The sequence below is a fragment of the Microtus oregoni genome, unplaced genomic scaffold (assembly GCF_018167655.1).
Source record: "Microtus oregoni isolate MIOR12 unplaced genomic scaffold, Mior012 000036F_ref0000092, whole genome shotgun sequence".
Classification (NCBI taxonomy): Eukaryota; Metazoa; Chordata; class Mammalia; order Rodentia; family Cricetidae; genus Microtus; species Microtus oregoni.
Window position 1 is genome coordinate 11,098,422 of NW_024543095.1, and position 20,037 is coordinate 11,118,458.

General features: G+C 36.8%; 1 protein-coding gene across 2 annotated transcripts in view; it reads right to left on the reverse strand.

Moving 5' to 3' along the window:
* Positions 1 to 20,037, reverse strand: part of Sos1 (SOS Ras/Rac guanine nucleotide exchange factor 1) — an 89,110-nt gene that overhangs the window by 16,875 nt on the left and 52,198 nt on the right. For both annotated transcript variants that reach the window (XM_041631023.1, XM_041631022.1), the window contains exons 9-15: positions 17,871 to 17,998; positions 16,464 to 17,119; positions 6,533 to 6,614; positions 5,518 to 5,640; positions 5,175 to 5,278; positions 3,806 to 4,028; positions 2,517 to 2,636 (exon numbers count right to left, since the gene is read on the reverse strand). In XM_041631023.1, the coding sequence (XP_041486957.1) occupies positions 2,517 to 2,636; positions 3,806 to 4,028; positions 5,175 to 5,278; positions 5,518 to 5,640; positions 6,533 to 6,614; positions 16,464 to 17,119; positions 17,871 to 17,998 (1,436 nt within the window). The remainder of the gene's footprint in view (positions 1 to 2,516; positions 2,637 to 3,805; positions 4,029 to 5,174; positions 5,279 to 5,517; positions 5,641 to 6,532; positions 6,615 to 16,463; positions 17,120 to 17,870; positions 17,999 to 20,037) is intronic.

Here is a 20,037-nt window from a genome sequence, read left to right on the forward strand (position 1 = left end):
AGTACAAATTATGATCAGCTGCAATGCTTTTTATTCCACATCAACTGAACTTGGAGCTCAGAAGCACTGAGGTCAAGAAACAAGAATCTGTCACACTACAAAGAAAGGGAATGGTTTTCCCTTAAACAGGCCGTTGAAAAGGTCCAAGGACATAATTAGTTACAGTTCTCTTTCCCAGTAAGACACATTACAGTTACTATGGTAAGAAAGAGCTTCTGTAAATTAAAATATATCAACTTTAAAATGAAACCAGGGAGCAACATTTTTGGGAGAAAATTCTAGTTTTTCTTCTTAGAGGTAAATTGTCTCTGACAACATAAACAAACTCTCACTTCATGTAACTTCACTGCATCAGGTCTTCCTCCAGTCTGTTTCATATGCTACCTGCTGCTTGTTCTTATAATCCCAATACAATCTGTGGAAGTCACATCTTTACAAAATATATAATAGTCAATAGACAGAGTTAAAGTTTCCAGACCCCATTTTTAAAAAATGCATCCATTTCTTGGTTCTATCATAACATTCCAGTTAAACTATTAAAACAAACCACACCCACCCACCCTAACTCACAGTACTCAGGAGTCTCTGAAGATAGGCCTAAGAACAAGCTACAAATGAGATATTGTCTGTTTAGGAAAATCTATAAAATAATATGTAAAGAAGAGAGAATGGGCTAATTCAACTAAAATTGTTCCTCCTCCCCTTCCTTCCTCTGAAGAATCCGGATCCAGATGTTGTAGTTAAGACCACCTAGTTACTGCTTGGGATTTTCAGGGCGAGGGGGTGGGTAGCTGGTTCCTACCCTGAGGAGCAGGATTTTATTATCTGAGTGCAGTTTAGTATTTATTTACTTTATAGTATATATTTAATAGTTCGGCTTTGAAGACTCCCTCCTTTTGCCAACTTATGAGCTGAGACTGTAGGGTAATTAGAACTCTGAGAAAAGAGTTTTGTCTGGCTCCCAATATAGTGGTTCCATGCCAAGAGGCAGGTTAAGAGAACCTGAGGCCACAGTACCTAACCCTCTCCTCTCCAGAACATAGGCACACAGACAGCTCCTAATCTCTTACCATTCTTATTCTTACAACAGAGAGTTGAGAGTTTAAACCTAAAGGTGTGTTCAGGAACTGTGGAAGTTGTCTTGAAAGGCACCTGGGAAGAAATTTGGAGTAACAAAGAAGAGATATAGTCTCAAATTGCATTATCTAATTTTCTCAAGAGAACCAGGAAGGTAGTTGGAGAGGGAACCTCCTGGGGTTAGAACAAGTATCAGTAGAAACATTATCTTCCAAGAAGCCAGCATTTCATTGGTTTATTCTGCACAGCAATTTGTGCTACCAGGAAACTCTTCATAACAAAAGAGTGAGCATGGAAATTAGTAGTTCAATATTTAACAGCTTGGGGTGTGCAGTCTAGGAGGGAGTGGATGTGAGCCATACCAGACCTATCTTCCCAGAGTTGACTATGGACACCCCAGATCTAACTGCTTAGTTTACTTCACATTGAGTAGCAAAGAGAGCTGTAGAAGGCAGAGGGCAGTACTGGAAGTTGTTGTATCCACTGTGAAGCACATAAAGAAATACAAAGTATTACCTAAACACTGGACTAAAAGCAGGGAGCAGATATTGCCTATGTGAGTGACCAGATGTCAAATTAACAGAAAGATTTCAAAGTTACTATCAAAGAATATGCTCATGGAACTAAAAAGGACAACCGTGAAGATGAAAAAGAAGGATAATGACAACATCTATCTAGAAAGAGTATCATGAAAGTAGTAAAAATTATTAAAAGAACAAATTGGAATCTTGGAAATGAGAACCTGGAGAGCTCAATAGTAGATATGACCTGACAGAATAAAAATTAGCTAATTTGAAGATACAGTTATTGTTCAAAACTAAAGGCAAAATATTTAAATAACAACAATAAACCCCGCACCTGTGTTGCTAGTTGCACAAGAACGCTAAAGAAAGTTCTCTTCAGGCTGAAAACAAGTGAGCACAGATGGCCATTTGAATCTACATAAAGAACACCAGTAAAGGTAATTATATAATAATAAAAACACACCAAATGACTAATTTTTTTCCTTCACTTTTTCCCCTTTTACCTGGTTTAAAAAGCAACTGACTTAATATATATGAATGTACTTTTGGGTCCACAGTGCATGTAATACCCTGCCACCAGCAGAACAAAAAAGACGATGAAAAAAGTCATTTAAGGTTAAGATGGTGACAGCAGATGGGGAAGTAATAGTTGTAAGGACGCACTGCTGGGTTCGCACTATTAACTAGGTGTACCCGAACTACAGAAAGGAGAGGAGCTAGAGACACAGGTAGGAGGGCATCTGCCTGCTGGAATGAAGCTGCAGCCCACTCTGCTCCAGGCGACCATTAGAAACTAAGATGCACATCAGGAAACTATTCAGTGCATAAGAAAGGGAATGAAAGCACAGCAGACGTGACATACAGATGCAAAACAGCCTAGCCATGGCTACAAACAAAAAGGCCAACAACACTTACTTTTCAAACCACAGAGTGAGGTTAGTAGTGTGCCGTATCATTTTCAGGAGGTTGGGAGAATTGATTTCTTTATCTTCTTTCGTCCACACACTTCCAACTAATTCCGACGGCTGCACAGCTCTAAAATCAACCAACATAAGCGCCACATCACATTCCTCTTCAGTATATACATAAGAAAAAAACTAAACTATTTTATAAGTGTTCCTCTTTTACCAGAAAATTGGTGAAAACAAGATAAATATTTACAATTTTTCCTTTTATGTTTTTAGATTTAAAATATTTTGGTAGATACTCTTGCATAATGCATTTATTGCTTGCTCATTTGTTTATTTTTAAAGACAGTGTCTTCATATGTGGCCTTGCCTAGGTTCTTGCTATTTAGCCCTCTGCCTCAGCCTCCCGAGTGCTGGATTACAACATATATCATCATGGTGGCTCTCTGTATTTATCGCATACTTTTGCATAACGTCTTTCCTGGCACTTATAAATATTATTTACTTAAGTTAGTAAGGCAGTATTTAAATAGTATCTAATAAGTAACCAATGAGAATACAGTAAGTACTAAAATTCATTTTTGGTTTGTTTTGATGGTGTTTGTTTTTGCTTTTAAGGTAGGTAGAAAAGAAAAACCATCCTGGCAAAATAGTCTCTGAAAATTAAATTTAAAAAATCTAATTAACATTTGGAGACCATGATAAACTTAGGAAGAAAAAATTATAAATTGAGCTCCTTTTCTCAATTAGCGGTTAATATTTTTGAGATTTTAGGTAGAATTTAAAACCAGAATCATATTTTTCAGATGGTTTCACCGATGAACAATATTAAAGTAGAAAGGGCTGTAACTGGACATAACTTTAAGCGGTAGTGGCTGTATGTGGTACTATAGTGACTACAGCAGTAGTTCCATGGCCCTGCACTGCGCTCAGTCTTGGGCACACACTGGAAACCTCACAGTCCTACAAGTTACTACAGTCTTTGGCCTCAATTTCCTTGCAGGAAACAAACAGAAAATCAGTTCCACAAGGAAACTAAAGCCAGCAATTGCTACTGCCAGGATTTGAACTGAGCTTACCAAGCAGGGGTAACTGTAGAAAGTGCACAAAGTTAAGTAGATCAAGGGCAATCAAGGACGACCAAGGGAGCAAAAGGACCAGAACTGTCTGCTATGCCTTATATATCATCTACTCTCGCATTTTCATCTCAAGATAACCCTAACAGGCAGAAAATGTATTCCATTTTAAAAATGAACTTTTGAAATAACTTCTCAGCTTGAATGTTGAACAACATACCGGTATAGATCTGATTCAAGTAAAGTGAGTTGTCGAGCAATTTCTATTGGGTGTAAGGTGAGCAAGTCAAAAGTCTCTATGTGCCCAGGTCTGCTTATGTGCCACTCAACTGTGGGAGGCGAGCTCTGAAATGTAATGTTAGGACCTGGGCCATTGTCTCTCGCAATTTTTTTCCTTTGGATTATCTTAGTGATGGATTCGACCCATTTTTTCATTGCTTTACCTGAAATACATTTTAACAGACATTTAAATACTCTTTAATACTTTATTTTTAAAAAATGTTTAAAGTTAACACAAGTGATACATGAATAAATCATTGCTATAAAGTTCAAATGAACAAAGTAAACACTAAAGAGTTCACCCACCCCAACTTGCTCTCATCCTTTTCCAACAGGTAATCATTGTTAATAGTTTGGCGTGTATCTAGACCCTTCCTAAATGAATATAAAAGGTAATTTGATATTTCACCGCCAACATTTTGAACCTTAGTTCAAAATACTATATTTATAATCCTTCCATCCAACGTATATTCCATACAAACTAAAAGATTAATAAAAGTAGATTACACACATTCACGTATCTAATTAATACTGCATTTTATAACCCAATTATGAGGACTGATTGATCATATTAGTCTCCTGTTTGATATGGCTGTCTTTTGTACTGTACAGGAAAGTAATCTACTTAACCTTTTATTTTCTGATTTTCATTTAGACTGAATACTGGATAATAAAGTCAGGTTTGCTAGAGTACCTTTAAAGTCACATAATCACAGCATTTTTAAAGTAAAGGAAACTGAGATACAATTAACCCTAGTTTCTCAAGAGTAAACTAAAGTCTAAAGAATTGAAATTATGTATCTGGCTAGTGATTGATGTTAAAAAAGTAGTCTGTCAGTATGATACGTGGTATTTATTATCTCTCTGATCTTCTCTGTTTACCCAACCACACACTTTTATCATGTGCTACAGTGAATTCCTGCATGTACCTGTAGGTAGCACATGGTTCAATTAAGTGGTCTAACTTGAACTGAGACCCAAGAGAACCAGTTCTGAAACAGATGAAAGGATGCTGAGTCAGCAGGACGACTATCGAGCAGTTTACAAGATTCAGTACTGAGTTCTGTTATTATTTTGTTTTTTGAGACAGGGTCACACTACTGTAGCCCTGGCTGTCCTGGAAATCACAGAGATCCACCTGCTTCTGCCTCCTGAGTGCTGAGATTAAAAGTGTGCACTACCACACCCACCCCAAATGATGCTTTATGAGAAAGTTTAACATTTTCAAATGAGCTACAATGGTATCATTTGAGGATAATCATATTGGTAATTTTATCACATAGACAAGTCGGAAATTAAGAAAAACATACCTCTCACTGTTCCAATGAATTCCTCCATTCTTCGTAAAAGGTCTGCATCTCTTTCAAAGTCATAAAAGTGGTGCTCCACCCAGTGCCGACACACATTTAACACTCTGTGGCATTAACACAACTGGATTACACGGGATCTCACATTGAATGCACACATGAAACGAGCAACTCTTACCAAGTAAACAATCTACTAAGGCTTGTAATAACGCAGATAAGGTTCTTAGTTAATCCACCTACTTTGCTTCCTTTTGCCTTGGTTGGGAACAGTTCTTAAACATTTCCACTTTGAAACACACAATTGAGATGCTGCCGTTTTTACTGCAGCCACATCTTCACTACTTACCGCAACTGTACAGGCTGAATATATTCCTTTCTAAACCTTTTCAGCTCTGCACTCAGGGGCTGATCTCCATTCTCTATAGCTATGCGATCAGCTTCTGTTGGCTCAGGCTCTGGAATTTCAAATCTAACATGAAACAGGAAAAAAATTAATGAAAAATACTATATCAAATCCAGATTCACAAACTTATTTTACAATCAAGAAAATACTATAAAAAATTAGTACAGATACACACATCAGTGAAAATTCACAAGACTTTTATAATGTAAAAGCTAATTAAAATATTTTAAAAAAGAAACTGATATTGCCAGCAGAGCTAAAGCTAACTAGAAGCAAAACAAAACATACATAAAATCTTAAGCAAATGGGACTAATGTTCATTTTTAGTCTGTAGATTAATCAGTAGCAATAATTTTAAGAGTAATGCTGGAAACTTGATTGCTCTTTTGGCAGACGAGAAACGTTTTCCTTGATAAAAGCATTTGCTCACAGACAAGATTCATTTTATTCAATATGTAATATATTTGAAAATCTGTTTAGAACTTGTGAAGCATTAAAATCTGAATTCTCATTACTTTACAGACATGATTTCATGTAGTTCAGGGTAGCCTTAAACTCGCTAGGTATAGTCAAAGATGACCCTGAACTCCTGATCCTACTGCCTCTGTCTCCCAAATTCTTGAATTATAGGCATATGTCCAGCCTAGAGTCTAAATCATACATATTTACATAGTCCTTTAACTTGATTAATTCAGGCTCGAAATACTGCTTAAATAGAATCAGAGGCCCATGGTTCCATCCCCAGTAGGGCTTAAACCCTGAAAAATTGGAGTTTTAAATAGTGAATCAAGGAAAAAATGAGAAATTTATTTAAACGATCAAAGTTAGCATGTTTTTATAAAGCCAGTAGTTTTATCTTAAAAGTTCACTTACAATTAAGCTTATTGACACATTTATGGGAAACATGTATTTTAATCCTTTCAAAATCAAAGAATTTAAACATTTACATTTGACAGACCTTTCTATTATAAGACTCAGTAGTTCTTGAGGTTTGCAAAAGGATCTGTATGTTGTAAGAAATGTCCGAACAAAATTGGGATCTAAGAAGAAAAAAAAAAAGTATTAGAGTCTCAGATAAACAATGATTAAAACTATTATTTTCAGTTTTCAAAAGAGACCAACAATTTAGTCATTAAAGTTCCCAAATGTTTTACCCATATAGACCACTTTGGACTTTATAATGTATCCCTAGCTTCAGTGCTTCCTAAAGCAATGGCTGTAGAAAAACAAAAACAAAACAAAACAAAAAAACAACTGACTGTAAAATATAATCAAGTGATTTCTTGTCCTGTCTCAAACTTATCACTGGCAAAGGAATGTGCGATGGGAAGAAGCAAGGACAGGAACTTGAACCAGGTTCGTGTTTATCTACCTTGTAGAGGGCAGGAGCAATAACCTGTCCAGTCCCTGCTTTCAGTTTAATTAAGGATGGTGTTTTCTAACTTCCTATAGATGATGTTAAGAGAGTAAAGAACTAGAAACCGAATCTTACAGAGTAGTAGGGTAAGTTAATTAGTGTTAAAATGGTCTCAATTGCCATGGGCCTTATTTGTAACTGCTTAAAAAGTTTCAAACCCCTCTAAAAGCTATTAAAAAGACCACGAGATGGCTCAGCAGGTAAAAGTCCTTTGTCAGACAAGCTTGATGACCTGAGTCCAGGGTCATCACATCCCAAAAGTTGTCCTCTGACACACACACACACACACACACAGCTTGTTTGTGCCACACTCATTAACATGTGTGAACACAGAGATAATAAAAAGTAATTCTAAAAACCTCTTGTTTTTATCTCTTTCTTTCATTTGAAGCAGTTACAACAATGAAGTTCAGTCATAAGAGCAGGAGGCTCTAACCTCTTCTTCAGAGGCCTCTTTGCATGCACATCTCCATGGAATAAATTGGAGACCTATTTAGGCTTGCCTCTCTCAATCTTTCCTTGACCAGGCTAGAACGGGTAGCAGGAATAAGCACAAAAGATGCAGGCCATTGTCTTGTGCATAGAGAAGGGAAAGTCCCTTTCTCAACACTCACTCTCTGGGTATGATGGCATGGACCTTTAATCTCAGGCAGAGGTAGGCAGACCTCTGGGAGTTCGAGGCCAGCCAGAGATACATAGTAAGACAATCTCAAACAACCCACTCACTTCTACAACTCACACCACACATAGTCCCAAATCTTTAAACCTAAGGGAGAACAGTAGTTAACTTGAGTCTTTTGTGGGAAATTCTGATGGTAAATTCACTGACGGCAGCAAATACCTATTCATTATTGATGAAAGTTTTATAAGACTTTTATTAGGACAAGATTTAGTGAAATTAGTGTCTATTTAGAAAATTTTTACTTAAGTTGATTCTAAGAAGCACCCTAAATTTAGCCTTAAAAGATCACACAGCACTAACTTTTTACTTAAAACTCATTCATGGATTTATGACAAGCTAGAATTCTGACCTAATCTGATAGTACACATTATCAAGATAATGATCTGCTATAACTATCAAACAGCCCTGAGTTGGAAATATTTAATATTTTTTTTCAATCTGAAGAAAAATTTATCGGACAAAAGGATATTATTGTGGGAGGTTTTTTGCTATGAGGCAGGACCTAGCTAGACATTCAGGCTGGCCTTGAACTCACAATCTTATTGTTTTAGTCTCCCAAGTGCTGGGATTACAGGCATGTGTGACCACGCCTCTAGCTAAAAAATCTGATTTTATTTAATGTTCCTTCCTTTAGTTTATATCTCCTAAAGCTAGAGTGCATTACTGATAGAAATATTTTAGATACATAAAATCTTTTAATAATCTCCTTCCTGTTGGTATTTTATTTGTTTGTCTTCAGTTACAGAGATCCTCAGTTAAAGACTAATGTCTCATCCAGAAGAAAAGATTTAAAAACAGAAGGCTGTACGAGATTTTAAAACAGAGATATTTATCGGTTCCATCACAATCCTCCCTTCCAAGAACCTTCTTCCTGTTCTGCAAATCTATTTGTAAGGTGAGGCTCCTCCTAATAGCATGTGTTCAGGAAGCAACAGCAGCAGCCACAGTTGGGATGCTCGGCTGTCCCTGTTGGACAGAGCTGTGTATCTAGATGAGGTCTCTGAGCATCTCTGGGCTGTATACCCCATTGAGAGTGTGGACCCACTCACTCCTCCTCAAACACAGGTTTACTTCAGGCTGACGATTTAACATCCACATTCAGAATTATTTTTTTCTCAAATGCCACTCAACATCAGGCTAAAAGCTGTGGGTTTCAGACAGAAGAGAACAAGTGCTAAGTGAATTAAAGAATGTTTTAAGAAAAGCATGGCTATTTTTAAAATTGGGGTCTTCATTATCTTAGGCCAAGTCTATTTTAAAACACTTTGCTTCTCCTTAAGCCATTTCTTTACATCAGTAACTTAAGAGGATGCTGGGAAAGGCAGCTGTGCCTCAGTGCCCAATCAGTCAAATGGGACCACATCAGTCCGAGAGTGTTTTCACCTACATCTACGTCACACAATCTCTGGGAGGCTAGTAGGTCAGGAGAACTACAGAAGAGAGCATGGCTCTGTGATTCTGCTCTGGTACTCCCTTCTCCCAAGACAGTTACTCCCCATATCAAAGGATTCTCATAAGTCTTACCTAGTTGTGAGATCTAAAAATGCAGAATTTATCAATGAATTACAGTGTCACCATAGAAGCTCACACTTAAATCAGAATGCAGTTTGTAGCTGCAGAGCTGGTCGGAGGCACCAGAGTCACTGGAAATGAGCGGTCCACTGAGGAGGCAGCAGCTGTTCTGCCTATGCCACTGTTCAGAGGCTTTTGGTGCTGGCAAGTGAAATAAATAAACACTAAGCAGTAGCCACCGCTGCAGTGTGCTGCTGGCTAAATACTGTGGAATAAATACCTCACAGTAACCACCACTCTAGTGTGGCCTAACGTGACTGAAGTTTAATTTGTTCTTATCTTGGCTGGAAGCTGAAAGCAGCCTTGCCAAAAAGGGAGGGTGGGGTGGAAGAACTAAAATACTTCAAGAAAACTGGCAAAAGCTTAAGTACTTAAAAAAAAAAAAAATAAAGAATTAAAAGCTACCCATATTCCCATGCTGGTTTTAACACACACACACACACACACACACACACACACACACACACACACACACAGAGAGAGAGAGAGAGAGAGAGAGAGAGAGAGAGAGAGAGTTATTTCTAATATAAAGCAATGAAAAGTTTCTAATGAATAACAAACTTATTTTGAGAGGATTTACCTGTATTTTGAAATTATATACGAAAAAGCTATATATGTATATTTCAGAAGCTATTTTCTGTTGTTTTGATTTCTCCATCTCAGTGACTCAAACACATGCTCTGCCACCCCAATCACAGCACTTCACCTTTATGACAATGCAAAGGACTAAATTAATCTGATATAAGAAAAAACCTTCAGTAATAAGGACAAATGATATAACTTTATAAGAAAATAAAGTACCTCCTTCCATTTAACAGGCAATGAAAAAGACTAATACATTGCTGTCTGCTTGTAGCACCGTTATGGACCTATTCATATTCCAAAATGATATTTCAGAAACAGGAGACAAATATAAAAATAAGAAAGTCAGGCAAAGTTTAGCTTTAAGGTACAAGCACAACAAATATTCACAATAAAAAAGTAGCCCAATTTGATATTCCCTTCTGGTGTGCAACAAAAATTACTCCAGAAATGTGTTACTCAGACATAACCCCTACTGTTTTCTAACCCACCAGAGGTAACATTCTTCTTACATTTTTCCTGCCATGTTCATAGCTTCTCTGTTTCTTCCTCTCCATACCTTCTTTATACAAATACCTACTGAGTCTAGTCTCAAGCTCTTGGCATAGGCCACGTTTCTTCAACTATAAGCTATAGTTACTTTGATGTTTTTTGTTTTGTTTTCTGAGATGGGGTCTCATATAGCTCATATTGACCTAGAACTCACTATGTAGCTGAGAATGACTTTGAACATTTAATCCTCCTTCCTCTATCTCCTGAGTGCTATAGGCAGAGATGACAGGCATGTGTCAACACCAGTTTATGAGTTGTATGCTAGAGATTGAATCCAGAGCTTCATGCATGCTAGGCAAGCATTCAACTGAGCTGCATTCCCAGACCGTGGTTACTATTTTTTGCTGGCATTCTAGCTGACCCCACCCATGGATAATTCTTTGTTATTTGGTGTACATTTTTCAAAATCCTCTGAACTATATCTACAGTATATCTAGTGTTCAGAATATAGCACATTAGATTTTAGGTCATCAGTTCTTCTTCTGTCTGTAACACTTGACATTTAATATGGCAAGGTCATAAGACTTATGAAATATTTATTACATTACAAATCTATTTATGAAGAACACCCTTCCCCCATCCACCATAGTGGAACACTGTTAATCAGGATGTCTGCTCATGTGATAATACTCCCTTTTAATACAGCCATTTAAAACCTCAAGAAACAATAAGCTCCTCAGCAAGAACTTATAAACAATCACTTTTGAATTCCTTAAAAAAAGGAAACAGACGCTATGCTGACGCACAAACACTTAAAAAAATCACCGTTTAAAAATAGAAGAGCACTGCCCTATAGATCAAAAATTGTTCAGAGACTTTAAAGTTAGACGCCTAAACTGAACTTATGCAAGATACAGACTCAAATCTAATGTAGAGTTTTGAATATTTATGAGTACAAAGATAGCAGTAAATACATCAAAGAAAAAGATCTTAAGTTTTCTCAATTTCGTCTTCAACAAAAGAAGTTTACCACAGAAAGGAAAGAGTGTTGTAGATTATCATTATCCTTCCCTCGATGCCATCCCGTTTTCTATCATACACACCTACTGACAGACCGCCACCACCATCTTCCTACCAGTGTTGCTCTATCTCAGAATTGGCTGCATTTCATTTCCTACAGCAGCTCTGTGAAATGAACTTCCTGCTCCCCTTTCCCTGTGACACTGCTTTGTGATTGCTTACTCTAGGGTAAGGAAACCGTTTCTCTGTGTTGTTGCCAAATTTAAAATAATCCACCCAACTGAGTAGTTTTCCTTCTAGAATTCAGGATGAATTCCCTAATATCTGATATGTCCAAAAACACTGGGAATGAAAGACAAGCTATAAATTAGACTCCACCTCAGATTGTCATAATTCATGTATGTTACGCATATTTTAACTCACCTAGATATAAATGTATTTTTCCAGAAAGCTTTCTGTTTACAGAATGAGATATTCTGACAGCCCAATGACTGGGCTTTGTCAGGAAAAAAAAATACAGGGGGCAAACACCTGTACCCCCAGCATTCGGGGCTGATGAACTTAGTGCCAGCCTGGCTACCTGGCCTCCATCAATAAATCAGAAAAGTCAATAAAATGATGGAGCTAAGGGTATAGGCCAGTGATGGAATAGTTTTCATGCCCAGAAATAAGCAGCAGGATCTAACTGCATGCAAATCTACATATAACAATTCTCAGAACTTATTACCTATTTCAATAAAAAACAAAAACTATATCTCTTCATAATATAACCACCTGTATTTGCCTCAAATGAATAACTATTGTAGTTAAAACCCCATTTTTTTCTATTATTAATCATGTATAACTTTTAAAGTGTTATCATACTAAAATAACTTTTTAAAACTTAGTTTGAAACTATCAGTGGGGACATGAACATATATTCTCCTGAATAAAGCAATTAATTTCTAGGTTTCATCCTGTAATTAACCGATAGGATTTCTAGCAAATTAAACAACCCTTAGAGGACTTGGACTTTTGTTTATAAACTGAGGGTGTGTACAGTTCCTGGCACTACAGGCGTGTAGCCCTTGTATGGAATATTGTTGTAACATTTGAGAAATCAAGTTAGCTGAAGTTAAACCAGAGTTAAACATATGCAAGCCAGCTTTCTCTTCTGTTTTTCAGTATGTCTGAGCAACTTAAAATAATCTAGACGATGTCTAAGTGCTGTTACATCATTAGTTGAATTCCATCATGTAGTATATAGAGTGCCTTTCACTATATAATAAAAAAGTGAGTTATTAATTTTAGCTTTTGTTTCAGTGTAAGCTACAACTTGTCCTTCATGTTTTAAACAAAAACACCTAATAACAAACTAACCAAATCAAAAGTTCTTTTTTTTTCATTTGGGGAGACTGAATAAAAGGAAAAAACAGACTACTGTTTCTATCAAGAAAAATGATAACTATATCTGCTGTCATTGTAGAGAAGACAAGTGATAACTTCATCTGTTGTCACTGCAGGAGAACGTTTTATACATTGAGCTGGAGAAGACCTTACAATACTGCTTTATGTCTTAAACAATTCCATGAATGTCTACCAAAAGCACATTCTATACTGCCAGTAATAAGTTAATAATGGACTCTACAGAGTAGTTGGTCTATTAAAAAATTCTATACTGCAAGTAAAGACTTCAGTACATAGACATCAAAGAATGACTAGTAAACTAATAACACTAGTTTCATGTACTTCAATCTCAGAACTCATCAAGGTTGCTGGTAGGTTCCAGCTATGCCTGTCACATATTATGAGATAAAACATTCAATGAAATTTCAAAACAGGACAAACAATGTCAAAAAAAACTTAGTTATAACATACTTTTTTAATACTGGAAGGCTTTAAAATTTTTTTAACTTTAAAAGTAAAACAAACTAGAGATAACTCAGAGGTTAAGAGCACTAGTCTGTTCTTCCAGAGGACCTGGGTTTGATTCCTAACTAAGTCCTATCTACAGCTCCAGTCCCAGGGAATCTGACAGTTTCTGGACTCCACCAGCACTGCACTCACATGGTACACGCACAGATGCATAAAGATTTAAAACTTAAAAAAAAAAAGAGTAAAATAATCTCATCAGGGAAAATTTCAGTAAATTTAACTTCATCAAAATTGTATAATGCTAGAAATTTAAGTGTTATATTAGAAAAGAACATAGAAAATATTACTTTATACAAAAGCTATAAGTTGACAGCAGTCATTAGATGTATGTGAAAATATCATGACAAAAACAGACTTTAGCAGCATTGTACACATAAAGAATGAAGGCTGCTGGACACAAAACCTGTTAGCTTACTGGCATACGCTTGAAAGTACACTCATTCATAAAAAAATAAGACTTGCCAAAAAAAGTATTTGGTTATAGCTTAGAACTGCTAATCATGAATTAATTCTGTTAAATAAATCCTCTATGTACAGACATGTTGTAAAAACAGATTGTAGATTTCAGAATACAGAAACAAGTAGCAACTGACTTTTGATAGAAAAAAAAAAAAAGAACACTTGGCTCTACTGAGTCTCCAGTGATCATCACTGACTATGCTGTTAGGAAAATAAACTGTCTTTAATATTCAGAGGGAAGATACGAGAGATTATTTACTCTACATAGTCTAAGAATGCCATTCAATACAAACAATTTTTTTCTCTTGTGATTTATATGGTTTTTGCTTTGTCCTTTTCTTAGAAAACAAACAAGCAAACACTATTAAGGATAAAATGAGCAGCTTTTAGATTCACAGGATTTAAAAACAAAGACAATATTTTAAATCCACAAATTTTGAGTGAACAAAGTATTTTTATAATTTTATAATTTTCTCCCTCCCCCCCCTCCTTTTTTTTAGAGATAAGGTTCTCTGTGTATCTCTGAGACCAGGCTGGCCTTGAACTCAGAGAGATCTGCCTGCCTCTGCCTCCCAATTGCTAGGGATCAAAGGTGTGCACCACCACTGCCTGGCTGGAATGTTAAACAGTATATAGCAGGTTGATGAAGATCAAGTGAATAGACAGATCATAATAATTACAGAAAACTGTAACTCTTAAAAACAGCTTTCTATGTAAAAAGAAAGGTAACCTATTTTTATATAAGTACAGAATAGCTTAAATTTTTTAATATATACTTTTTTATTTTTGAGTAATAAACACAATGCATGTATAAGTTTCTAGGTGACAACTTACAGTAAAACTGGAACCCAGATGAGTCTTCTCTTATTATTCAACAAGTCTCAGACACTGTGCACTACCACTTAATAATTCGTGTTCAGAGAAGCCACGTCACTTTACTGTGTGACTAAAAGGTGAGGAAAACTCACCATGGGAAATGCTATCTATTTACTATGGAAAAGGCTCTCAAAGATCTACCTGTTAGGAGTCCAAAAAACAGACAGCAAAACTAAACTCTAACTTATATATCCCAGAGATATGTGGATAATGGCATGTTTGTATTATAAAGTAGCTTGAGAACACTAATATAAAATAGTACTCAAATTTAACTTCTCTCCCTTTGGTAGTTCCCAGCCATATAAAGCTCTGCTTGTATATTGAGTAAACTGAACAGAAAAAGCCTTGTTAAGTGCTATTCTATTCAGTTTTACTTAAGTGGATAAACAAATGGCTATTTTAAATCTCATTAGCACCAAAATAACTTCCAAAGGAAACAGGGAATCCACTTATAGGATTTGTTAAAAAAAAAAAATGGGAAAATATTTTTTCCTCCAGAAACATGGATTACCTAAAAATAGGAATATATTTAACGGGACATATGGGGAAAGAGGTTACTTTCCACATTCAGGTACCTAAGAATATTGTATTATGAGTTATACTGACTTTAAATCACACACGTCTTTTAAAGAAAAAACATTCTTTAAAAATTTGCACTTAAAATTAAATAGCTTTCACATTCGGTATTTCATTTATGCTTTTCAGCAAAACACTAAGGTAGCTATTTTGATGTTAATTTTTGAGATGAAAAACTATGGTTCTGAGACATGAAGGGACACTGTATGAGTTCAGTGCTGTCTACACCACCTCGGTGCTAAGATGTGTCAATGATCAGACGTCCCACTGTGTTGGAGCATATGAAATGACTGACTTGCGTATGCCCATACCTCTTTACCACAGCATTTAACCCTGCCTAGCATCTTTCTAGGTTGTTCAGATTGGTCTGTCATTAAAACCTGCGAAGATAAAACTGTTTGCATAGATAACACTAAGAACAGAATACTGAAAATGGTTTCCAGATTTCCTGAATAGACACAGAATGGAGACTAAGAAAAGGCAATACTGTATTTATTTTTATATTTAGAAAAGGCAATACTGTACATATTTTATATTTAGAAAAGGCAATACAATATATATTTTATATTTAGAAAAGGCAATGCCATATATATTTTTATATTTTGAAAAGGCAATACTATATATTTTTATATTTAGAAAAGGCAATACTGTACATACTTTTGCCATCAGCACAATTTTGATAATAAGTGAATACACTCATATTGATGCTAACTTTAGACAAATGACCCTTTCTCTTTGTAACTATGACTCTAGGTTTAAAATAATGGTTGGAAATCTGGTAGAAGAAGTAAAGACTTCAAAGAAATAGAGTGATGGTTTTAGTCAAAGCTTCTCTATTAGAAGTCTTTGCAGCTAGGCAGTGGTGGCATACGCCTTTAATCCCAGCACTCAGGGAGGCAGAGGTAGGTGGATCCCTGTAAGTTTAAGTCCAGTCTGGTCTACAGAGTGAATTCCAGGACAGCCAGGGCTACACAGAGAAACCCTGTCTTAAAAAAAAAAAAAACAGCACTCGGGAGGCAGAGGCAGGCGGATCTCTGTGAGTTCGAGACCAGCCTGGTCTACAAGAGCTAGTTCCAGGACAGGCTCCAAAACCACAGAGAAACCCTGTCTTGAAAAACCAAAAAAAAAAAAAAAAAAAAAAAAAAAAAAAAGAAAAAGAAAAAAAAAACAAAAACAAAAAACAAAACAAAATAAAAAAAAAGTCTTTGCTTGTTGTTAGTTATCTATTTCAGGCATAATAACCCACCCATCAAAACAATCACTTTGAACAAAGAAAGACAGCCGCTTCGTGTTTCTTACCTGCATACATGTGGTATGTAAGCCTCTCGATCAGCTTAATCACTGTCCCTGCTTTAATAATCGGAATCCCAGCCTTGGGCTGCACGTTCTCTTCGAATAGAATATTCTCCTCAGAGTCTGGTTCTGCAAATCTGTACACATCCGCACTAGGCAGCCTCATCTGCTCCTCCTTCTCTTCCTGCAGCATTGTCACATCAAGCATTCGCTCCAGGGTACTTCGGTACTGCAAAGATATCAGTGCTGCCATCCAGTTGTTTTTCTCTTCGGCTGACTTGGCAGAAAATATAACACTATTTCCATCTTTCAGAATTATCTCAAAAGCATGCTTGTATTCACTGGTGTCATCTTTATCATTAATTTGTACCTTTCGCATAAAGAACTTTTCTTTAAGACGATATTCTGCATTGCTAGCACCAGGAAGTCTTGGCTGCCCGTGATTTGATTTACAGCAAATCATTAAGCCATCGAAGAGAAATATGTGTCTCTCGTGTTTGGCTCCTACACGTGTAAGAGTTCCTTCCATTATGAACTCATTGCAACACTGTCCAATGTCTTTCCCCTCCCAGCCATCAATATTCTTCTGAATCTCGTTCATTTTCTTGATTGCTAGTTGTTTCCCCTTCATTTGCTGGCTATAAAATCGACACGCAGACTCACTGGGTAAAGGAAGAGACACTATTAGTACACAGAGACAGAATGTAGAGTTCATGCAGATAAGGAGACAGGGCAAAATATAACTTAAACCATCTCTGATATGGTGCTTACTAATTCCCTAAATAGATGTAATAATACAGCTCTAGAAATTAAAACAACACAGAAATTTTTTCAGAGGTATAAAAATAACAGTGATAGTCAACTATATAAATTCAGGTACAAAAGATTATTTCTTCCTGAGTACTAAATATTTAGAAAGATAGATATCAAAAATAGCCCAATATAGTAAAAAAAAAAAAATAAGAGATGAAAGAAAATTGTTAAGTATTTTTAAAGGAACAAGACCCAAAGATGAAAGCACACAGCACGTTCTAATTAGGAAAGTGGGAGAGCTGCTATCTGAAATAATGTCTCGAGTTATAGTCCCTGAACTAAACAACACTTTTAATTGGACTTCGGCATAGCGATGCCTGTGGCTAAATCTACCCGGCACACTTTGCTCCGTCTCCTTCAGCTCACCAGCTGCTCCTCAGGAGGTCTTGTCTGGGAGTATGCAGGGAAAACGCACAAATATGAAAGGTTTTTCAAACAATACAAATTCTCCTGGCTTTGATGTCACTTCCTCTGAAAGACCAAGCGTGTCACTGACATCGTTCTCTTCATTGTTTACTTGAGGAGGGAGCTGAGGCCCCTGAATTTATACCACAGCTTCAGGATAGAAAGGAAGAGAGTTTACAGAGAATATTCATTCACCTTAATCTTCGTTTCGCAAGACTTTTGGAACATATTTTTTCCATGCCGCTCTGGACATTAAGCAGGGCTGTTATAGCTTGTTTCACACATTCCTTGTCTTCTTGATCTTCACTCTTTTCTTCTAACTGCTGTGAAGTCAAAGGGACAAAACAATAACCTCACTTTATTTAAGGATAAAATTAACATTCATTCAACTTTGTCTACTTCAATAATTTTAAATGTTCTATAAGTGCATCTGTTTAGATTTTATGTGTATGGGTGTTTGCCTGTATATATGAACATGTACTACATGTGTGCTTTATGCTCACAAAAATGAGAAGAAAAATGTCCAATCCCCTACTACTGGAGCTGCAGGTGGGTGCTGGGAGCTGAATCTGCATCCTCTTCAAGAGCAACAAGTGTTCCTAACAACTGAGCCATCTCCCCAGCCTCCGCTTTATTTTTGAAGTGTTTTTCTGGGCAGAGGATATAACTGGTACTGTGTTTACCTAGCACACATAAAGCCCTGAGTTCTATTCTCTGATCCATATAAAGCAGACATGTTGGCAGATGTCTGTAATCCCAGTACTCAGCAGCAGAGGCAGCCTCAGATACCTGAGAAGCTGTCTCTGAAGAAAAAAGCAGTTCTTACTGTTTTGTTTGGTAGCACATACATGTAATTCTAGCACTTGGGCATCTGAGGTCAGCCTGAGCAACAGCCCCAGAATATATCTTGTTACTATCTGTACTCACTCAGTATTCATTGTCCTGAAAAGAAACACCACAGAAGTGCTTCTGACTCCCATAGGATTTATTTAGCATGGCACCAGACACAGAGATACCGCACCCCTCACACACTCTGTGTAGCTCTGGAACTCACTCTATAGACCAGCTGGGCTGTAACTCACAGAGATCCTGCCTCTGCCTCTGGAGTGCTGGGATTAAAGGTGTGTACCACCACTGCCTGGTACACAGAGATATTCTTTAAATGTAGAGTAAAAAAATAAAGTTCAGGGCTGACAAGATCACTTAGCAAGTCAATCTGTTGCCAAGGCTAATAACCTCAGTTCAATCCTAAGGACCCACATGTAGGAGGAAAAAACTGACTCCTCTAGATGTTTCTCTGACCTCCAACAACACGTTCCCCCATCCCTCTGCTCATACCCTCTATGTGAATAAATGAATATGTGTTTTTAAAAGTCTTTAAAAATGTAAAGTCTAAAGACATTCAAGTCAGTAGCATACAGAGCAAGATTTGACAATTAGATAGAATATTGATCCCTCTGTATTTTGTTCTGATTATAGATATATTTTTAAATTATGTGCCTGTGGGGGGTGGATGGGCAGGTGTAGGATTTAGGCATGTGAGTACAGTGCCCTCAGAGGTCAGAGGAGGGTTTTGGAGTTATAGGTGTTTCTGAACCACCCTACTTGGATGTTGGGAACTCAACTCTTCTGGAAGAGCAGCAAGTGAGCCTACTGAGCCATCTCTCCAGCTCCTGTACTTGGTATTTTATATTACCAATTCAGCAAATATGCCTAATGCACAAAATTCTAATATAAAGCAGATACAAGAAAAACCTGTCCAGAGATCATTTGATTTTCTATTCAAAAATGTTCCAGAGTCTTTAATGTACCTTTTAGCTTGTATTTTGCACGTGGAATATATTGGCATGTAAAAAGTACTGCTTGTGTTTTTATTTTATGTATATGTGTGTTTTGCCTGTGTGTTTGTCTTTGCACCATGTGCCTTGGAGACCAGAAAAGGATGTCATACATCCTGGAACTGGAATTACAGACAGTTATCCCCTGGTATATGGGTACCGAGAATGAAATCTGTGTCCTCTAGAAGAGCAATGGCTCTTAACCACTGAGTCATCTCTCCACGATTAGTATTTTTTAAAACCACAAACCAACATATTTTTCCCCCTTTTTCTTCCTTTCCTTTTCTGAGACAGGGTCTAGTGTGCCTTCAGCTGCCCTTGAACTCTCAATTCTCCTGTCTCCCTTTTCTGAGTGCTGGGATTAGAAGTCTGTGACACTATGTCAGGTTTGTACAGTGCTGGGGATAGGGTCCAGCGCTAGAAAAGCACTCTATCAACCTAGCTACACCCCAACCCCAAAGTGGTTTTGAATCCATGAAGTTTTCAGATGAAATACTTTTAAATGTTATTTTTAACTTCATAGT